The sequence below is a fragment of the Prionailurus bengalensis genome, chromosome E2 (assembly GCF_016509475.1).
Source record: "Prionailurus bengalensis isolate Pbe53 chromosome E2, Fcat_Pben_1.1_paternal_pri, whole genome shotgun sequence".
Lineage (NCBI taxonomy): Eukaryota > Metazoa > Chordata > Mammalia > Carnivora > Felidae > Prionailurus > Prionailurus bengalensis.
This window is the reverse complement of record NC_057352.1, coordinates 60,897,114-60,914,142: the sequence shown is the minus strand read 5'-3', so window position 1 is coordinate 60,914,142 and position 17,029 is coordinate 60,897,114. Positions and strand designations below refer to the sequence as shown.

General features: G+C 68.1%; 1 protein-coding gene across 1 annotated transcript in view; it reads right to left on the bottom strand.

Moving 5' to 3' along the window:
* Nucleotides 1-3,312: 3,312 nt before the first annotated feature.
* The window catches only part of ZNF469 (zinc finger protein 469), a 46,239-nt gene continuing 32,522 nt past the window's right edge, over nt 3,313-17,029 (bottom strand). The window contains exon 3 of the mRNA XM_043599853.1: nt 3,313-16,132. Coding sequence (XP_043455788.1) covers nt 4,695-16,049 — 11,355 coding nt within the window. The 5' untranslated portion in view covers nt 16,050-16,132 and the 3' untranslated portion in view covers nt 3,313-4,694. The remainder of the gene's footprint in view (nt 16,133-17,029) is intronic.

Sequence of the window (17,029 nt, the reverse complement as noted above, 5' to 3'; positions counted from 1 at the left end):
GCATCGTGGCAGGGTGGGGGGTGGCTCTGGCCTTGGAAACGGGACCCCATCTGATCTGCACTGCTCACCCCCTGGGATGTCTGGGGGAGAGAGAGCTGGCCGGGGTCCACGCCAGATGAGGTTCTCCTCCCGGCCTTGGTGGTCCTCTGTGAAACCAGCATCTCTGATGTCCCGGGACACGAAGGCTCTGGTCCGCCGAGGGTCCTCACGTGCTACTGAGGGCCGCCCTTTCACGCGGCTGCCCAAGTGTGGCCCCCTGACCCGGCCAGGCAGTGCTGGGCGCCGACAGGAGACATTATCTGGATATTTCCCAATCTCCGAGAGTTGGGGTCACGTGGTCATATCACCAGCTAGGAAACGCTCGTGTTCTCATCTGCCTCCTTCCTTCCTTTCTCCTTCTCCACTTCTTCCTCCCCTCCCTTCTGCCCTGCACCCTTCCTCCCTCCTTCCCGCCCCAAACACGTAGGGAGCCCCTACTTGAGGCACTGCAGTTGTAAGTGTGAACAACACATGCGTGGCTGGAGTCTGGCAGGAGGGCGACCGTGGCCACGCAGGGTCGGCTACCACGGTCCACGGATGGTGGACAAAGAGGAAGTGCTATGAGGGTAAAGGGCTGAGGGAGGGGAGGGGGCAGCCGGAGGAGGGTCCAGGCAGAGCCCGGGAGCCCCGGCTGCGTCCAGCAGGCCACAGTCCTGAGCCCTCGGAGGGGCCGGAGAAGCTTTTGGTGATTCTTGTGCCCATTTGATGGCCGGGAGAGCCAAGGTCTGGAGGGGATGGCGGCAAACCTGAGGTTTCCTGCTCCAGCCAGAGCCCTGCTGCCCCCTGGTGCTCACCCCACGTGGCAGAGCTCACTGCCCTCTTCCCCGGGGCCCCAAAACGGGGTGCAGCTTGTTCAAGCCTGGCCAAACCCTGGGCCTCGGGAAGGCCCGTCCTGCCCCCCTTCCCGCCTGGGGGCTCCAGGGAGGAGGCCAGTGGCCTTGAGCTGCTGCCCACAGGCCACACTGTGTGGTCAGTGAGGGAGGCGCTGCCCTGTGGGAAAGGGGTCGTGGCCTTGGGTGCCCAGGCCCAGAGTGGCCAGGAAGGAGAGAGAGCCCAGAGGGATTACCATCCCACAGCAGCAGGCCCTGGGGCCTACTGCCACACACTGCACTGGGCGGGGAGATGGGGGGCTGGAGGGATGCGGCCTCAGGGCTGGACCTCCACAGCCCACACGAGCACAATCGCAGGTGACAAGGCAGGGCCCAGGGGCCCCCATGTCCCATCCCGTATGGGGGTGCCTCAGGAGCCTCAGCGCTGGGGAGCACTCCAGGGTGTGAGGACTCAACTCTTCCCTGGTGGCTGTTTGCCCCTCTGAGACTGTCTCCGTGGGTCCCTCTTAATCCGGAGTCTTTCCACTGTGTGCACGTGGCCCTCTACACTTTCCCGGGGGATGGGACTCTCTCAAGCATCTGCGGCCCCGGGAGCTTAGGAAAGCCCACGTTAAATAATATTGTCCGGGGGTTCCCCTGAGCGGATGTGGGGAGCCTGGCCCTTTACGGGGGTCGCGGCCGGCATGCCTGCTCCCACCTCCTGCTTCCCTCCCTCCGGCTGTCCGCGTGCTTCCCGCCCCATCCCGCACCTGCACCCCTCACCCGGCCCCAGGAACCAGCAGTCCTGCCCTGTCCCTGGGCTGGTGGGGCTGAGGGGTCGGTGGGGTCAGGCTTTGGGCCCAGGGCAGAATGCAACTGAACAATGCAGCCACTTATGTGATCTTGCTGCTGACACGGGCTCTCCCAGCCGCCCACCCTGCCTGCCTTGGGGCGGCTCCCGGAGGGACCCTGAGGTCACGGGGTGAGCAGGCACGCTGGTTTCCCAGAAGGGACGAGCCAGGCCCTCGGGGCCCAGGGCCGAAGCGGCCACTTCCCCAGGGCCTCAGGGAGCTGTGGCCCCTGAGCGGGGCCTGTGCAGGGGCTGCTCCCGCCCCAACCCTCTCCTGTGTTTGTGCGGCCCGCTCCCAGGGCTCCCACGGCGCATCAGGGAGCCTGCCCAGAGGCGTCTTGAAGGCCAGGCCCCCCACACTGGACGCAGCTGGTCGGGGTGAGGTGGGAGCTGTGCAGTAAATGTGTGTCTCTGAGCCCCTCAGCGACGTCAGGGTGCTTTTTTTTTTGCGGGAGGAGGGCTGGTGGCTCATCCCCCCCGCCAGCAGCCCAGCTGGGCCGATGCTGCCACCTGCTGGCCAGCCGGCGGCGTGCGCATCTGACTTGGAATCGGGGTAGGGGCCTGTGCTGGGGCCTACGATTTCCCTCCGGGTTCCCAGCGAGCCTGCCGCTCCTGGTTCCCGGCTGTCCCAGGTGTGAGGAGTTGAACAGGGGCCCCAGGGGTCTGGATCCCCCAATCACCAGATAGCCGTTCTCAAACATAACTCAGACTGACTCCACCCCAACCCCGTGCCCCCTTGTGCCCCCCACCTGAGGCCCTGCTACAGAGATCCCCAAGGAGACCAAAGCCCCCGACTCATGACAGAATCTGTCTAGAGGCCCCCAAAGCAGGGGCTGCATGGGGCTCATTTCCCAGCACACAGTAGGCGTGTAAATGTGAGGGGCCCCTTCCCTGAGACCCTGGAGACAGCCCGCCCAGGGCTGGGGGTGCACGGACGGGAGGGGCTTGTCCTGAGGGGGAGCCCCTGGGAAGAGTGCTCCTGGCCGAGGAAGGTGAACGTGGGTGGGTGGGGGCCCCCGTGGGCTTGGGCAGAAGCGCGGAGACCCCACTTACGGCCTCAGGTGTGGGCCTCCCTCCCTGAGGCTCCCCCTCCTCTCCCTGCACACACTGTTGGGTGCTGCTCTGAGTGCCTCCTCGCGCCCCAGCCCAGACGGCCATCGGGGGCGGGACGAGGACGGGTGCTTGACTCTGGACGGCCCGGCCTGCTCTCCGGACACTTGTCCTGGACACTGGGGTCTTTGACGGTTGTCCTCGGGACATGGTGGGCCCCGGGGTCTGAGTCTGCGGTGGGCTGGTGTCTCCGGCTTTGACCCTTTGTACTACCTTTGCTACCTTCCCGGGTCCCCTAAACTGAGCTGTGCTAATTACTTCCCGACACTTTATCTCTCCCGCTCTGATCCCCGAGGCCCCCAGCAGTGAAGCTTCGGAAACGCTGCTAAATGCCATGTTAACAAGCCGGAGGAGCTGGTGGGATCGCTGAGCTGTGTGTGTGGGGGGGGGGCGGGGGGGGGAGGCGGCTCTGTAGGGCCACACAATCCTGGTGACAGGACAGAAGTGGCAGCTAAAGCCACCGAGGCAGGGGCTGGCGGGAGGACAGACAGCACAGCCAGAGGCTTTCCGTGAAAACAGTGAGGGTATATTTAACAGCATGAGTGCACAGGTCTGCACAGTACAACCTCAGAGTTGCCGTGTTATTCATCAGCACTAAAGGCATTCTGAGTGGCACACAGCACCTTCTAGAAAGGCAATGTGGGCCCAATTTGGTCTCTTTCAAAATATCAAAATAAAAACTTCGACACACATTGCACCCCAGGTAAAAAAAAGGAAAAACAGAACACAAACCACGAACCTCAGAGATGCCCAAGAACAGAAGGAGGCCTCTCCTGCCCTCCTGCCCCCTTTGAAGACACGATTCCATAAACGGGACATGCGCGCCGACCCCTGGGTCCTGTCAGTGCATGAGACGCCCCCCTGACCGGGCAGCGACACCACACCCCGGCCCTGAGCGTCCCACCCGGCTGCTCTCCGACCGTGACCGTGGGGCTGGAGCCTGCCGGCGGCCTGGGGAGCCAGTGAAAGACTTGCTGGGGCCGCTGGTGCTGGTGGGCCTTGGTGCAGTGCCCCGTGCCCCCCCCGCCCCCCGCCAGCCGGTGTCCCCGCCCATTCCCCCAGGTGAAACACACCAAGGAAGCCTGAATTCACATTACGACATGAAATAGCACCAGAAATTCCAAGTAAAATTGCTGATACTTGCAGCGGAGAGCTCCTTGTGGGAGGAAGGCTCTAGAAAGGGCAGCCGCAGAGGCAGGGCGTTTGGGGAGGGAGAGCCGGCGGGAACTGGCTGGTGAGCAGCTTTCTCCACCTTCCAGATGGGAACCCAGTCCCCAGGGGTCAAGGTGCAGTGGAGACAGTGGCCAGCACCACTCTGTGGTCAGAGAAACCCCGCGTGCTCCGGCAGCCTGCTGGCTCACGAACAGCTCTCCCAGGGGGGAGGGCCCTGCCCTGGAATGTGGCTTCTAAGCATTTCCAGCAACAGCAGCAATGAGACTGAGGAGAGCCACCTGACCCGAGGCTGCCTCAGCTCACTTCCCTGCTGGATGGCATGCGGGAGGACCCCGTGAAAACCTTCCGACGAAGCGTCTGCGGCGTGCTGTGCCTTGACAGTGGGACACACAGGACAGGGCACGGCTTTCTCTTCAAGTTCTTGGTGCCGAGAAAAGAGCTGTGTGGTCTCAAAGGGGCTGCAGCTGGCCCAGCCCTCACGCTCACCTTCTACCTAGAAAGGGACTGCTGTTCCCCCCACCCCAGGCCCTGCTCAGAGCATCACAGTCTCAGCCCTAATAGCAAACTCTGAGCATCTGCATAAGTCAGGTGGATTAACACGTGGCCACCCAGCCAACACCCCTCGAGCACTGAGGCTTGTCAGCATACACGGGAGCCCCCACTTGCTAGGTTGTTCCAAGCCCTGCTGCCAGGTACTCACTCGTGTCTATAAATTACTCTGAAGGGTCTTTCTTTAGAGGGATCTTGAAGCTGGTTAGTCTCTGCCCAAAGAGCTGGCTGAGGAGGTCATTCTGGGACTCGGCGGTCCGGCAGGCACGGGGGTTGGCAGGTTCAGCACCGTGGACAGCTCTGTCCCTCTTGGGGGGCCTGTGCAGGGGTCTCCCCTGGGCACAGGCCTTGCCCTGCCCCTCCTTGGGGCGCCTGCAGTCCCCGTGGGTGTGGCCGGGCCCCACCTGCCGCTGTTGCTCTGAGGGCTGGGGTGGCATCGTGCCCTTCTGGCTACCGGGCCTGGCCTTGGTGGGGAGCACACGGCTGGGTGTCGCCTGCTTCCGGGGGGCCCGCGGGGGCTTGTCAGGGACCAAGTGGGCTCTCCCCAGGCTCCTCACACTTTCACTCCTGGCTGGCCCTGGGGCCCGGCCCTTCCTCTTCTTCTCACTGACCGCCCCATCTTCCCTGGGGCCCAGGCTCCCCCGGGGCCCCTGGTCACCGGCCTCCTTTGGCCCCTTGGGAGAGCCCTTGGCTGGGGCTCGAGCGGGATGCTTGTCTGGGGCGGGGCCCTGGCCTGGGCAGTTGGGCTTGGCCGGGGTGGTGGCTGTCTCACTCTGGAGCTGCCCGCTGGCCGGCTGGGGCCGGCTGCCCCCTGCTGTCTTGGTGCTGTGCCGTGGGCTCCCCACTCCCTGGGAGCTGGGGCTCGACTTGGCTTTGGCGGCGGCGGGCTTCGGCCTGTCCTCAGTGCCATGGGCTAGCTCTCGGGCTGTCGGACTGGCCACAGCCTTCTTCGGTTGCCCCGGGAACCTGGGAGCTTTGCTGGGGGTGGGCAAAACCGATCTGTCCTTTGACAAACTCCGGCAGCCCAAAGCCTTGATGGCACTGCCTTTGTGGGAGGGGCTCCCTGGACCTGCCTCAGGCAGCATGGGGCTTGTGGGCGCCTGCTTCTCCTTCGGGAGCAGGGCGGGGGCTTCCAGGCCGTCTTCAGGGGCACATTTGCCGGAGGCACCGGGGGCCCGGCCTCTCCCTGAGAATGGGCCGGCAGCCCTCTTTTCCTCTCCATCTTGGCCTCTGGCCCCTGCCCGGGGCAAAGATCCCCCCAGAGGGAGAGCCTGCTGGAGCAGAGGCCCGGAGCCGCCTGGAGAAGCCTCATCCTCGGAGCTCTCCGCGGCTCCGTCCGGCTTGTGGCCATCTTTGCCATCTGCGGAGGCGGCCGGGAAAGGGGACAGGGCCGGGGGCAGGAGCTCCCGGAGGTCAGAGGGCAGATCGCCCCCTGTGACCGGGTGGCCCACAGGGTCTACAGGCCTCTCTGGGGTCCTGGGCTGCCCCCTGGTGGTGCCAGGAGCCGCCTCTGGGCAGGGCTGCGGCAGGGCTGGGAGCGACCCCTCGCTCCGGGTGGGGCGGCTGCCCCAGGACAGAGGCCTGTCGGCGCCGCCGGGCCCCGGAGGGCTGCTGGGCGGGGCCACCTTGCGCCGTTTGCTGGGCAGGGCGCCCTCGCGCGCCGGGGCCTTCTGCGTGGGGGCGCCGGGTCTCCGCACGCCGCGGAACGTAAAGGGCTGCTGCCCCTTCCGTAGGTGTTTGTCCATGTGCCGGTCGAACTGCTCCTTCTTGGCGAAGGTGTAGTTGCAGGAGCTGCAGACGAAGGACCGCTTGCTGATGTGCGTGACGTCGGCGCAGAGCTCGCAGGCGTAGAGCGGGGTGTGCTGCAGCTCCGGCTCCTCCCTCGCCCCGTGCGCCCCGGCCAGGTGCGCGCGCAGCTCGCGGGGCTCGGCGTAGACCCGCGGGCACTGGGGGCACAGGTAGACGCGCTGAGGGCTGTGCACCGCCAGGTGGCGCTGCAGCTTGAAGGGCTTGGGGAAGCGCTTCCCGCAGTGGTGGCAGTCTCGGGAGGGGTCTTTGCAGCCCTCGTGCACGTGCACGGACACGGCGCGGAGGAGGGGCTCGCTGTGGGGGCAGGGGGCAGGGGACAGGCCGGGGGACGTCTCGGCGGAGCCGCTCAGAGGGCCGCGGTCCGCCAAAGCCCCGGCTGGGGCCGCGGGGCCATCTTGGTCGGAATGGCTGGCGGGAGCCGTGGGTTTCGCCCTCTCCCTCCGGAATTCCTTCCCCGCCCCGGTCGGCTGCCCCGACGGCCCCGCGGGGTCGCCCCGTGCCTTGCCAACGGAGCGCTTGCCCCCGCCGGGCCCGGACGCCTGTCCCATGATGCTGCCCAGGAAGCGGGTGACGGTGCCGTCCCCCTCCCAGTCCCCCAGAGACCTCCGCGCCTGCCCCTTGCGGGCGAACCGCAGGGCGTGCTCCCGCAGGTGCTCGTTGTACATCCAGACGTCGGCGACCTCCCTCAGGCACATGCCGCAGGCCCAGCGCCCCGCCTTGCCCTGCACGTGCTTCTCCTGCAGGTGCTGGCGCAGCAGGTCGCGCGAGCGGAACCTGCGCTCCACGCACATGTAGCAGGTGGGCGGCGGCGAGGGGCTGTGGGCCAGCTTGTGCAGGTCCAGCCCGCCCAGGCCGCGGAAGCGCTGGAAACACACCTTGCACTTGTAGGACGCCCTCCTGGCCTTGGCGTGCCGCTCCCTGCCCGGCGCCCCTCCTGCCGCAGCCGCGCCCTCTGCCCTTTTGCTCTGCGGCCCCCGGGAGCCCGAGAAGCTGGTGCCGGGGTCGCCCGCGGGGTCTTCACGGGGCCCCAGGAGGCACAGATCTTGCACCTCCAGTTTGGCGCTGAGCATCTCAAGATCCACCGCGTTCCCGGGAAGCTCGCCGTCATAGTGTTCTCGCTCCAGGTCCGGGGGCTCCGGGCTCGCGTCGCCTAGAGAAGAGGCCATCTCTTCGGTGGGGCCCCGCAGCTCCAGGTCTCGCCAAGCCGCTGGGACCATGTGCAGCTCGGGAATGTTCTCCGATGGGTGGTCCTCGGCGCGGCCGTGGGGCACGCCCTCCGCCCGGTCCGCCTCGGGGTCAGGCTCCAGGGCCCACAGGCTGGGGCTGGGGGCCCAGGGGTCAATGCCAGGCACCTTGCTGCTCAGGAAGCCCTCCAGGAGGAAGGACTCCGGCAGACCCGTGGCCTCGTCACCCCACGGGTCCTCGTGTGACAGGCAGAGCGAGCCCGAGTCGCTGAGGTCTGTGGGCGGGTGGGCGGAGGCCAGCGGGACGCCACCCCCCGCCTCGCCGCGGGGCTCCAGCGCCGGCGGGGTCTTTGGCTGTCTACAGCGCTTCCCGTAGACGTGGGGGTTCTTCTTCCGAGTCAGGCGGCCGCCCAGAGGGAAGAGCCGAGAAAAGGAGGCCTCGTCATCAAACACGCTCAGAGGGTCCCCGAGGCCGGGGCTGGGGCCTGCAGGGGCAGCGCCCTCATGCTCCTGGAGCCTGGCCTGCGCTTTCGGGTTGAGCAAGGGGCCCTGGGGGCAGCTGCTGCTGGTGCCATCGGCAGGGATACAGGTCTCAGGACGGCCTGGGGGACTCGAGGGGGGCTCACGCCCCTCCCCAACGCCTTGCCTCGCCCCGCCCTCAGCTGCTCTGCTGTCCCCTGTGGGCTCAGACCTGGCTGCCCACGATGACTCTTTGTAGAGATCGGACGTCCTGGTCTCCCTGGGTCCCCAGCACCCCCTTGCCAAGGCCGTCCTCTGTCCCCCCGACCCGTTCCCAGGAGGCCCCCCCTCCATCCCCCCTGGGCGGGCCATGCAATCCTGGGGTGACTTCCGTGCTGGCGTCTCCTCCTCTGTGCCCTCCACGCTCTCCATCACCCGGGGCCAGGGGGCGTCGGTGTCAGGTTCTTGGCTGCCCGGAAGCCCCGGGAAACTGGCAACGGCAGCGGATGGGTCCCAGCAGAATTTGTCTGTTATGACACCAGGAGAGACTGGAGGACCACTCCCCTCCCGGAACCTTCTTGCTCTGGGCTTCCTCGCCTTTTCCTGCGATGTCTTCTCTGGCCTGCTGGGGACGTCCGTGGGCACTCTGCCCCGCCTTTGGCCTCCCCCTTTCTCTGTCTGCTTGGGACAGGGTTCGTCCTTTACCAGCTGGTCCTGTTTCCTGGGCTCTGTAGGCCTCATGTGCACTCCTGGCTCGTCCAGGCCTGGGGGGTGTGGTTCCCGGCTAGGGGTGCAGCCTGGTGCTCCCAGAACGCTGAACCCCTCCCCGCCAGGTCCCTGGGACATCTGGGGACCCGATGCCTCTGCACGAGCCTCGGCACCCTGGTCAGGAGGCGGCCCGAGAACGTGGCTGGGGCCGCTCAGTGCCTGCCTCAGTTTCTCCTTCCCAGGTGCCCTGCGGCTTTTCTTCCCGGGGGGCTGGCATGCCTGGGGCTGGGGAGCAGGTGGGGCCGGGGGGGCCACCTGGGAGGCAGCAGCCCTGCGCGGCCCGTGCTTCCTGGCTCTGTGGCGGCTCAGGCCTGGCCCGGAGCGGAAGGAGGCTGCACACACTTCACAGGTCACAGGCCGCTTGCCGGGGGCTCGGTCCTTCCAGTGGCCATTTTCTGTGGACACAGGCTTCTTTTTAAAGCCACGAGGCTTCGGTCTGGTGCCCTGGGGGCTGAGGGGGTCCCTCCGGGGTGTACGGTGAACATTTTTGAGGCTCTGGGGGGAGCTGGGTCTGGAGTCACTGGCTGTGCAGCCGGGAGATGGGATTCTGTCCTGGTGGAGCTCTGTGGAGGGGCGGGTCGCTGGGGGCCCCCCACTGCCAGCTCCAGATGCCGTCACAGCAGAACAGCTGGCCCCCGCCTCGCCTTCCTGGCAGGCACAGGAATCTGGCCCAGTGGCCCCCCATGTGGAATGGTCAGCGGGCAGAGAGGTGACACCCTGGCCTTTGCTGTCACCTGGGGGTTCCAAAGAGGGGGGTCCCGTGGGTATGCCATTGGGGCTGGTGTGGGGTGTGGTCCTCCTGCAGGGGCAGTCTGGCCAGTCATCTGGGGCGGGAATGTCGGGAAGGGCAGTGACTTTCATGGTCACTCTCGGGGACATGGCCCTCACTGGGGGGGGAGGGGTGGCCGAGGCAGGAGATCTCCTTGGCTTCTCTTTTCTGGAATCCTCTAGAGGTCCTGACGTGCTGCCTTCAGGGTGGTCCTCCCCCTGGGTGGGAGTGAAGATACTGATGAAGCCAGGCTGGTTCAAGGGAGGGTCTTCTGGGGGGCTCTGGTCCCCCAGGAGGGGCTGGTGAGCCAGGCTTTCCTTGAAGCCACAGGGGCTTGTCCTCAAAGACGGGGGCACTGCTGGTGCTCGCCTGGCCCCAGCATCTGTGGTGGCTGGGGTGCAGGCTGTCCTTCGTGGAGGTGCCCCGGCAGGAGAACAGACTGGTGGGGGCCGCAGGCTGGGGGGATCCCTGCAGGATGGACCTGCCAGGAGCAGCCCCCTCTGCTTACCTGAAGACGGGTCTTTCTGGGGCAGGTGCTCTGGGCCAGAGGGCATGGGGGTGGCTGCGGGAGTGGGCAAGGGCAACTGGTCCCCTACAGGGGGTGCTGGGCTGGCTGCCGCCTCTGAGGTCCCGGCCCCCGGCCCGGTTTGGGCGTGGGCTGCTACCAAAGACTCTGCATCAGAGGAGGCGGGGCTTGGGGTGGCCCATGCCTCTTTTCCAAGGCCCAAGACCGCCCCATTTCCCTGGAGCTGTCCCCCTAGCCGGTCTGCGCCCCTGGCCGGCCTGGCCAGGGCAGCTACAGGATTGGCGTTGACCGTGGAGAGGTTGTCCGGCCCCACCAGGCTCCCCCGGTTATGTGGCTGCAGTCTGCTGGTTCTGCCTTGGCCCTCGGGCTTCTCAGCCCGGCCGAGTGAGTCCGGATGCCCATCGGCCTCGGGCCCCAACTGACCTCCGGCCACTGCAGGGATGGCTGCCATCGGTACCTCCCCTGGCACATCCTGGGTGGGGCTGCAGGCCATGTTCCCCCCCTGCACACTGTCCCCTTCCAGATCTGAGGGGTCACTGCACTGAGGGCTCTGGGTGTCAGTGGATGGGGGCCCCTGTGAGCCCAGGGCATCCTCCTCCTTCCCAGCTGCTCTGGCCACCAGGAGCTGGAGTTGACGCAGGGGGCTTGTGGCTGGGTCCTGGGGCCTCCTGCCAGGGCTGGTGTTGGGCACACAGGCAGGACTTGGGGAGGCCCCCACGGGTACAAACTCCTCGTTAGCCTTAAGGCCTGGGTCCCCCACCCCAGGGAGGGGGAGGCCTGCTCCTTCTGGCCAGCCTGCTCTGCTTCCAGAGGATCCCTTGGGAGCGTCTCTGTGACTGTCACCACAGGATGGGGTGGCGCCCCAAAATGCTTCCAGCTTGGGGGGCTCTAGGCAGGGCCCTTGCACCTGTGTGCAGGGAAGGCACAGCAGGGTTTCGCTCTGGTGCATCCCGGTGGCCCTGTTATTTTTAGGAAGAAAAGGCTCACAGTCCGGGCTGCGCTTTGCTAGGCTCCTCCCGTCCAGTGGAGGTTTGAATGGCCCTCTAGGGCCGGACAGAGAGACTTCCGGGTGGAGCCCACAGTCCCCTTCTGCCGTTGGGGGGCCTGTGTCGGAGACTCTGGCTCTCTGCTCTGCTTGGAAGCTGTGGCCGGCCCCACTGAGGCTCACAGGAGCCCCGGATGCCACGTCCGCACGAGCAGCAGGGGAAAGGGCGGCTTCTCCCGTGCGGGATGAGGGCCACTCCTCACACTCGATCCTTAGCATCCTTTCCGTGGCGGCCGCTGCTGCTCCCACCCCTTCTGGGCCTGCACTCGATCCCCCAAGACCGGTGAGCTCGGCCTCGGGCTTGGAGAAGGTGTCCCTGGAGGGCGAGGCGGCCCGGTGGGAGGGCAGAGGGGCCCCCGTGCCCGCATGCGTCCTGCCCGAGTGCCCAGCCACACACAGCAGCTCGGGGGTCTCGTGTGCGCCTTTACTCTGTAGCTGACTTTCCAGCTCGGCGACCAGTCTTTTGATTTCAAGTTCATCTTCAGACAGGTTGCCCATAAAAGTGACACCACATTCACTGATCTTGCCGGGAAGAGGTGGGGGGCTGGCAGCCTCTGTCCCTTCACCGGGGCACTTCCTGCTGAATGCCTTCTCCCCCAAGAGGTCAGGAAGGTGACCCATATGGCTGGCCAGCACGGGGGTCTCCTCCAGCAGGGACCAGCCCTTGTCGGGCAGAAACGGGGAGTATGGCGGCTCTAACTGGGGTTTCCTTGGTGGAGGGGTGGCACACACCAGGGAGGGGCGTGTGAGTCCACTTCCGGACAGGCTGCTGTAGATTGGCGGCTCCAATCTGTCCACAGGCAGCCCCGAGAAGAGGGGTGTGGACTCCAAGGTCAACGGCGGCGAATCGGCCCTGCCCGGGCCCACTCGGATCGTGTAGGTTGGATTCCTGGGTGGTTCTGGCTCGAGGGAACCGGTGTCCACAGCCTCCTGAGGAAGGTGCATGTCGCTGGCAGGCAGAGCGCCTGAAGCTAAGGGCTTGGAGTACAGGTCTTCTTGGAAACAGCCAGGCAGGTCTTTGGGTCCAAGGAACAATTTGCCGGGGGGGCTGCCGTAGGGCTGGGGTCCCTTTTTGGCAAATGGAACCCCCACGGAGTCTCCGTTAAAAGGAGCGGAGTCGCAGCCAAGATCGGGGGTCTTCAAAAACAGGACTCCAGGTTCAAGGTAGGCGGGGTCGGTGGTGTTAGCGACAGGCACCAGCAGTGGTCCCGGGGGGTAGGCAGGGGCGTCCTCTCTGTCCCGGGAGACGGGTGGCTCCGTGCACCGGGCAGTGCCCGGCAGACCGCCCGCACCTGCTGCTGGCGAGCTCCCACGGCACGCCCGGGCGTCCTCTCTGCCGGGTTCCGGCCGCTCTGGGGCTGGGGGGCGGGGGCTTCCTCCCGCACAGGGGGCTGGAGACGAGCTTGCAACCTCCCCGGGACCTTTCGTGGCGTCCGGGGGCAGCCTCTCGGCGGTTTCAGGGCTCTTGGCGTCTTGGGGGATGTCCGGCGCTGGACGGGTCTCCTCTGGGGCCTTGGTGCCGGCGGGAGCCTGCGGTAGGTGCCCGGGGCCTCCCTGCTCGGGGCCTGGGCTCCGGCAGCCCCTGTCCTTTGCGGCTTCCTGCCTCGCCACCTTCCTGGGTTTCTGCCGCCCTGGATCCTCCTTGGGGCCCGGGGTCACAGCCACCTCCCTGGGCCTGGCGCCTCGGCGCCACCGCCGACAGCCGTGGCGGGGCCGGCCTCTGAAGCGGGAGCCCGGTGGCCGCGAGCCGTCCTCCTCCTCGGACTCCGAGGCGCACGCGAGCCCTTGGGGCCCGACGTGGGCGCTGCTGGGTGCCGGCCCCGAGGACCCCGGGGGGCAGCGCCCGCCCCGCCCCTGCCCCCTGGGGTGCTGGTTCTTCTGCAGGACGATCTTGTGGATGAGCTCCTTGCTCCAGGTACCGCCCCGCAGCCGCCTCCTCCTGCAGTCCTTCCCCGGGGAGCGCCGCAGGCGCTGGGAGCTCCTGGTCTCCACGGGCAGGGCCTGTCTGGCAGGGTGGCCCTGGCTCTCCGCGGCCTGGGTTCTGAGGTCCCGGAGGCGGGGCAGGGACGGTTCGGCCCCGTGGCCTCTCCTCCTCGGCCTCGGGCGGGTGGCTCTGGGGCCCTTGCGGCTCTTGGTGGTGCCTGATGTGTCCAGCTCTTTCTGGACCAACTTAAACCGCTTCCCTCTCCTGTGCCGGCCGGCCGGGCCAGCTCCTTCTGTGTCCGCAGGCGCTGGGCCCAGGGAGCGGGTTTGGGGCCTGCTGCGGGCCGCGTGGCTCCCGTTGCCTGGCCGGGGGCCCGGGGGCTCTGGTGGGCTGGCCCCAGCCGGGAGCGGGGTCTGGGCTTTACTCTCTGGCGTCGTCCCCCCCCTGGTCCTGGGGGGGTGCCCAGCCCCGGGACCTCTGGGGCCAGAAGGCTCCTCGTCAGCAAAGACGTCGATGAAGCTGCTGTCGATCTCGGGGTTGTCCGACTGGTATCCCAGGCCGTTGAGTGCCTCGGTGATGAGGCTGTCCAGCTTGGCATCGTCCTCCGGGTCCAGGCCCACCGCAGGGAGCGGGAAGGGGGCGGCGGCCAGGCCGGGCAGGAAGCTGGTCCTCAGGGGGTCATCTTTGCTGTCGGCCCGGACGTCCCCGCCGGCTAGGAAGGGGGCCGTCTTGGTGTGGCCGAGCAGGCCGGGGCTCCCGCTGGCTGGGGCTCTGGGGGTGGCGGGGGGCCCGGGGGGCCCCGGGGGCTGCTGGTGGCCGTCCTTGGCCCTGGCCAGGAGCACGCTGCAGAACTGCCGGTGCCCCAGGAAGGCGGCCAGGCTGCCGTAGTTCTGGTCACACTGCCTGCAGGTGAGCAGTACGTCCAGCTGGTCCAGGCTGGCGCTGCTGAGGGGGAAGTGGTGGGCGGGGTAGGGGGGTGGCTCCCGGGGGAAGCCCTCCAGCCCCCCGCCGCCCCCCTCGGGGCCCGCGCCGGGGAACGGAGCCTCCTCCAGGCATTTGAAGGAGCCCTCGGCCCCCAGCCCCTCTGTGGGGAAGGGGAAGGCTCGGAGGGGCTCCGGCTGGTAGTGAATGGGGACGGTGTGGGGGCTGCTGGTCTCCCGGGCACGAGGGGGCGGGTGGAAGAAGGTGGGGGGCCCGAGCGGGCCCGGGAGCTGGCTCTCCTCCGGGCTGGGGTTGGCCGGGCTGCTGGGCAGCGGGGACAGCGACGAACAGGAACTGCTGCTGGCCGTGTTGGTGGCAGGCGAGGGCAGCGGGGACTGGCAGGGAGAGGCGCCCACCGCCCGGGGAGGGGGCAGGCCGGGCGTCGTGCGGGCTGAGGCCTGGGCCTGGGCCACCCCGAAGAAGAGGGGCTGGGCTCCGGGCTCCTTCAGCCCGTTGTAGGCGAACAGTCCGGGGGAGCCGCCACCGTGCCGGCTCGGGCTGTTTCTCAGGACTGCCAAGTTCTCCCCCGGCCCGGGCGTCTTGCCCGCAGCGGCGCCCAGGGCTCCCTGGCCGCCCCCCTGCCACTCCGGGGCCCCTGGGGGGAAAGGCAGCCGGCTCAGCACCTCCACTCGGTGGGGGCTGGGCCCGGCGGTTGGGAGCACCTGGGGCCAGGGCAGAGGGGGACTCTGGGGGAGGCCGAGGCGCTGGCCTAGGCTGGGCTGGCCTTCAAAGAATGCATTCCTGGCCGAGGCTGGGGGGCCCAGGGGAGGTGCGGGGTAAGGGGCTGCAGCAGGGTCCCACAGCTGGGGCAGTCTGGTGGGCGGTGGCCCGGGGGCGGCCAGCTCCGCGTCCAGAGACCCCGGGCTGGAGCTCACTCCGCCGGCTCCGGGGCTCCCGTAGGCCTGCCCGGGAAAGTGCCTCTGTGGCAAAGAGTTCGGGGGCCCCCTGGGGCTCCCCAGCCCCTCGTGGGCCGAAGGCGGTCTCTCAGGGAGCGCTTTGGTCAGGCTCTTGTGCAAACTGTCCGGAAAGGTGGCTGTGCTCTCCGAGAAGGGGCCGGGGGCCGGGTGAGCAGCACCAGGTTGTGAGGGAGCACAGCCGAGGTCACCGGGGGCGTCGAGGCCGGGCTGGCCCGGGTAGCAGGGTGGGGGTTGGGGAGCGGGCTGGGTGGGCAGGGGGTAGGCCTTGCCCGTGCCCACTGCCTCCTCCGGCCATGCCCCCCGGGGCTGACGGAAGACGAACGCTAGCGCGCTCTCCGCGAACTCGGGCCGGGACGTGCCCTCGGGGAAGGGTTTTGGGCCGGCCCCACGCACAGCCGGGAAGGGGTACTGGAAGGAGGCCACCCCGGGGCCGTCCCCTTCAGGAAAAGGCTCTGGCTTGGCAGAAGGGACCCCGAATCTAGCACCTGGGAAGCTGTTGTCGACAGTGGGAGGCCAGGCGTCCGCCCCGCCGGCCGGGAGCTCCGAGTAGGAGGCTGGCCTGGGGGGGCTGGTGCCGCTGCCCGGGGGGGCCCTGAGGGGCGGGGGCCCGGAGGTGGCGTTCGGTGAGGTATAGTTGGTGGAGGTAAAGCTGGAGGGGGTCTCCTGGAAGCACCTTTGGGAACTCAGCTCTTTTGTAGCAGCTGGGGCCTCCGCCTCTGGGGCCCCGGGGTCCTTGCACAGCGGGCCCTCGGGAGTCTGGTCCAGGGTGGGTCTGGCCCGTGAGCCGGAGATGGTCCGCGTGTAGAGCTGCTGGGGGCTGCCGTCTGCCCTGCTGGCCTGTGCGCGGCTCCTCCCTGGAGGGGCCCGGGGGCCGCCGCCCTCCCCCGGGAGGCTGCCCAGGGACGGGGCTCTCGGGAGTGGGGCCTTGGGCTCCACCTCCCTGGCCTGCCACTTCTGGGTCTCTGGAGGCTCCCCAGCCTGGGCCCCGCAGCCTGTGGCCTTGGCGGTCCTGCTGGCTGGGACACCGTCCTCACCGGGGGGCCGGGAGGGGCCCTCCGTGCCACCGGCCACCGGGCAGGGCTGCAGGTCTCGGGTCATGGCTGCGGGCGGTGCTCTGCGGGGCTGCTCCCCCGGCATGGCCCCTCCGTCTGGGCACTGGGAGGACGTGGCGGTCCGAGGGGGGCCCTGGAGAAGACTGCTCTCATGGTCCTGAACGGGCCCTGCAAAGATAGCGCAGGGTGAGGGGGGTGCTTGGGGGCTCCACGGAGGCTGTGGCAGCTGGGGGGGCGCCCGGCAGCTGCACAGAAACCCCTGCCCTCGGTGGGGGGGGCTCCACTCCAACAGCCCCTTCACAGGGGAGGGAGCGTGTCCCTGCCAGACTGAGAGAGGGTCCCCTTTGTGGGGGAGAGGGTCTGAGAAGACCCTGGCCGCAGCGGGGGTGATGAGCACCCAGAGGCCTGAGATGAACCCAGCTGGGGGCAGGGGAGAGCCCAGGGAGGAGCGGGGGGGGGGGGTCACCCTCGCCTGCCCGGGGAGGGCCCTCGCAGCAGAAGCAGAGCGGCAGGAGACAGGAGGTGAGGCCCTGCTGGCCCAGGACAGCCTCAAGCCTCGTGCTCTGGGGACTCGCTGGTCTGTGTCCCGAGGGAGGGGCCCGCGTCCAGGCTCCGCTGGTACTCCTCCCCGGGACTACCCCACCAAGGAGGGGGTGCTGTGCCTGCCTGGTCTTCCGGGTGGGCGTGGCTCCCACGCCACACGTAGAGGGCCGCGCCCACACCCCATCCCCCGCTGGGCAGCCCGCTGGCCGGCTGTGTGACCTGGGCAAGTCCCTCGGCCTCTCTGCACCTGCCGGCTGGTGCTGCTGCAGAGACGACATGGGTCGCTGCTCACACGCTGCAGAACAGGCCCCTGGAGGAATGTGTGCTGTCGGTGTGGCCTGCTGGTCTGATTCTGCGGATCCTGGGCCCCGGGGGCAGGGAGCTAGACACTCAGCCCGGCCCAGGCCTCGCACACAGAGGCACTCCCGGCTGGGGAAAGGTCGGCCTCCACACCCTTGACCTTGCAGGGATGGTTACCGGTGCCTCCCTCACAGGGCCGCCCACAGGCTCCAGGGTCTACAT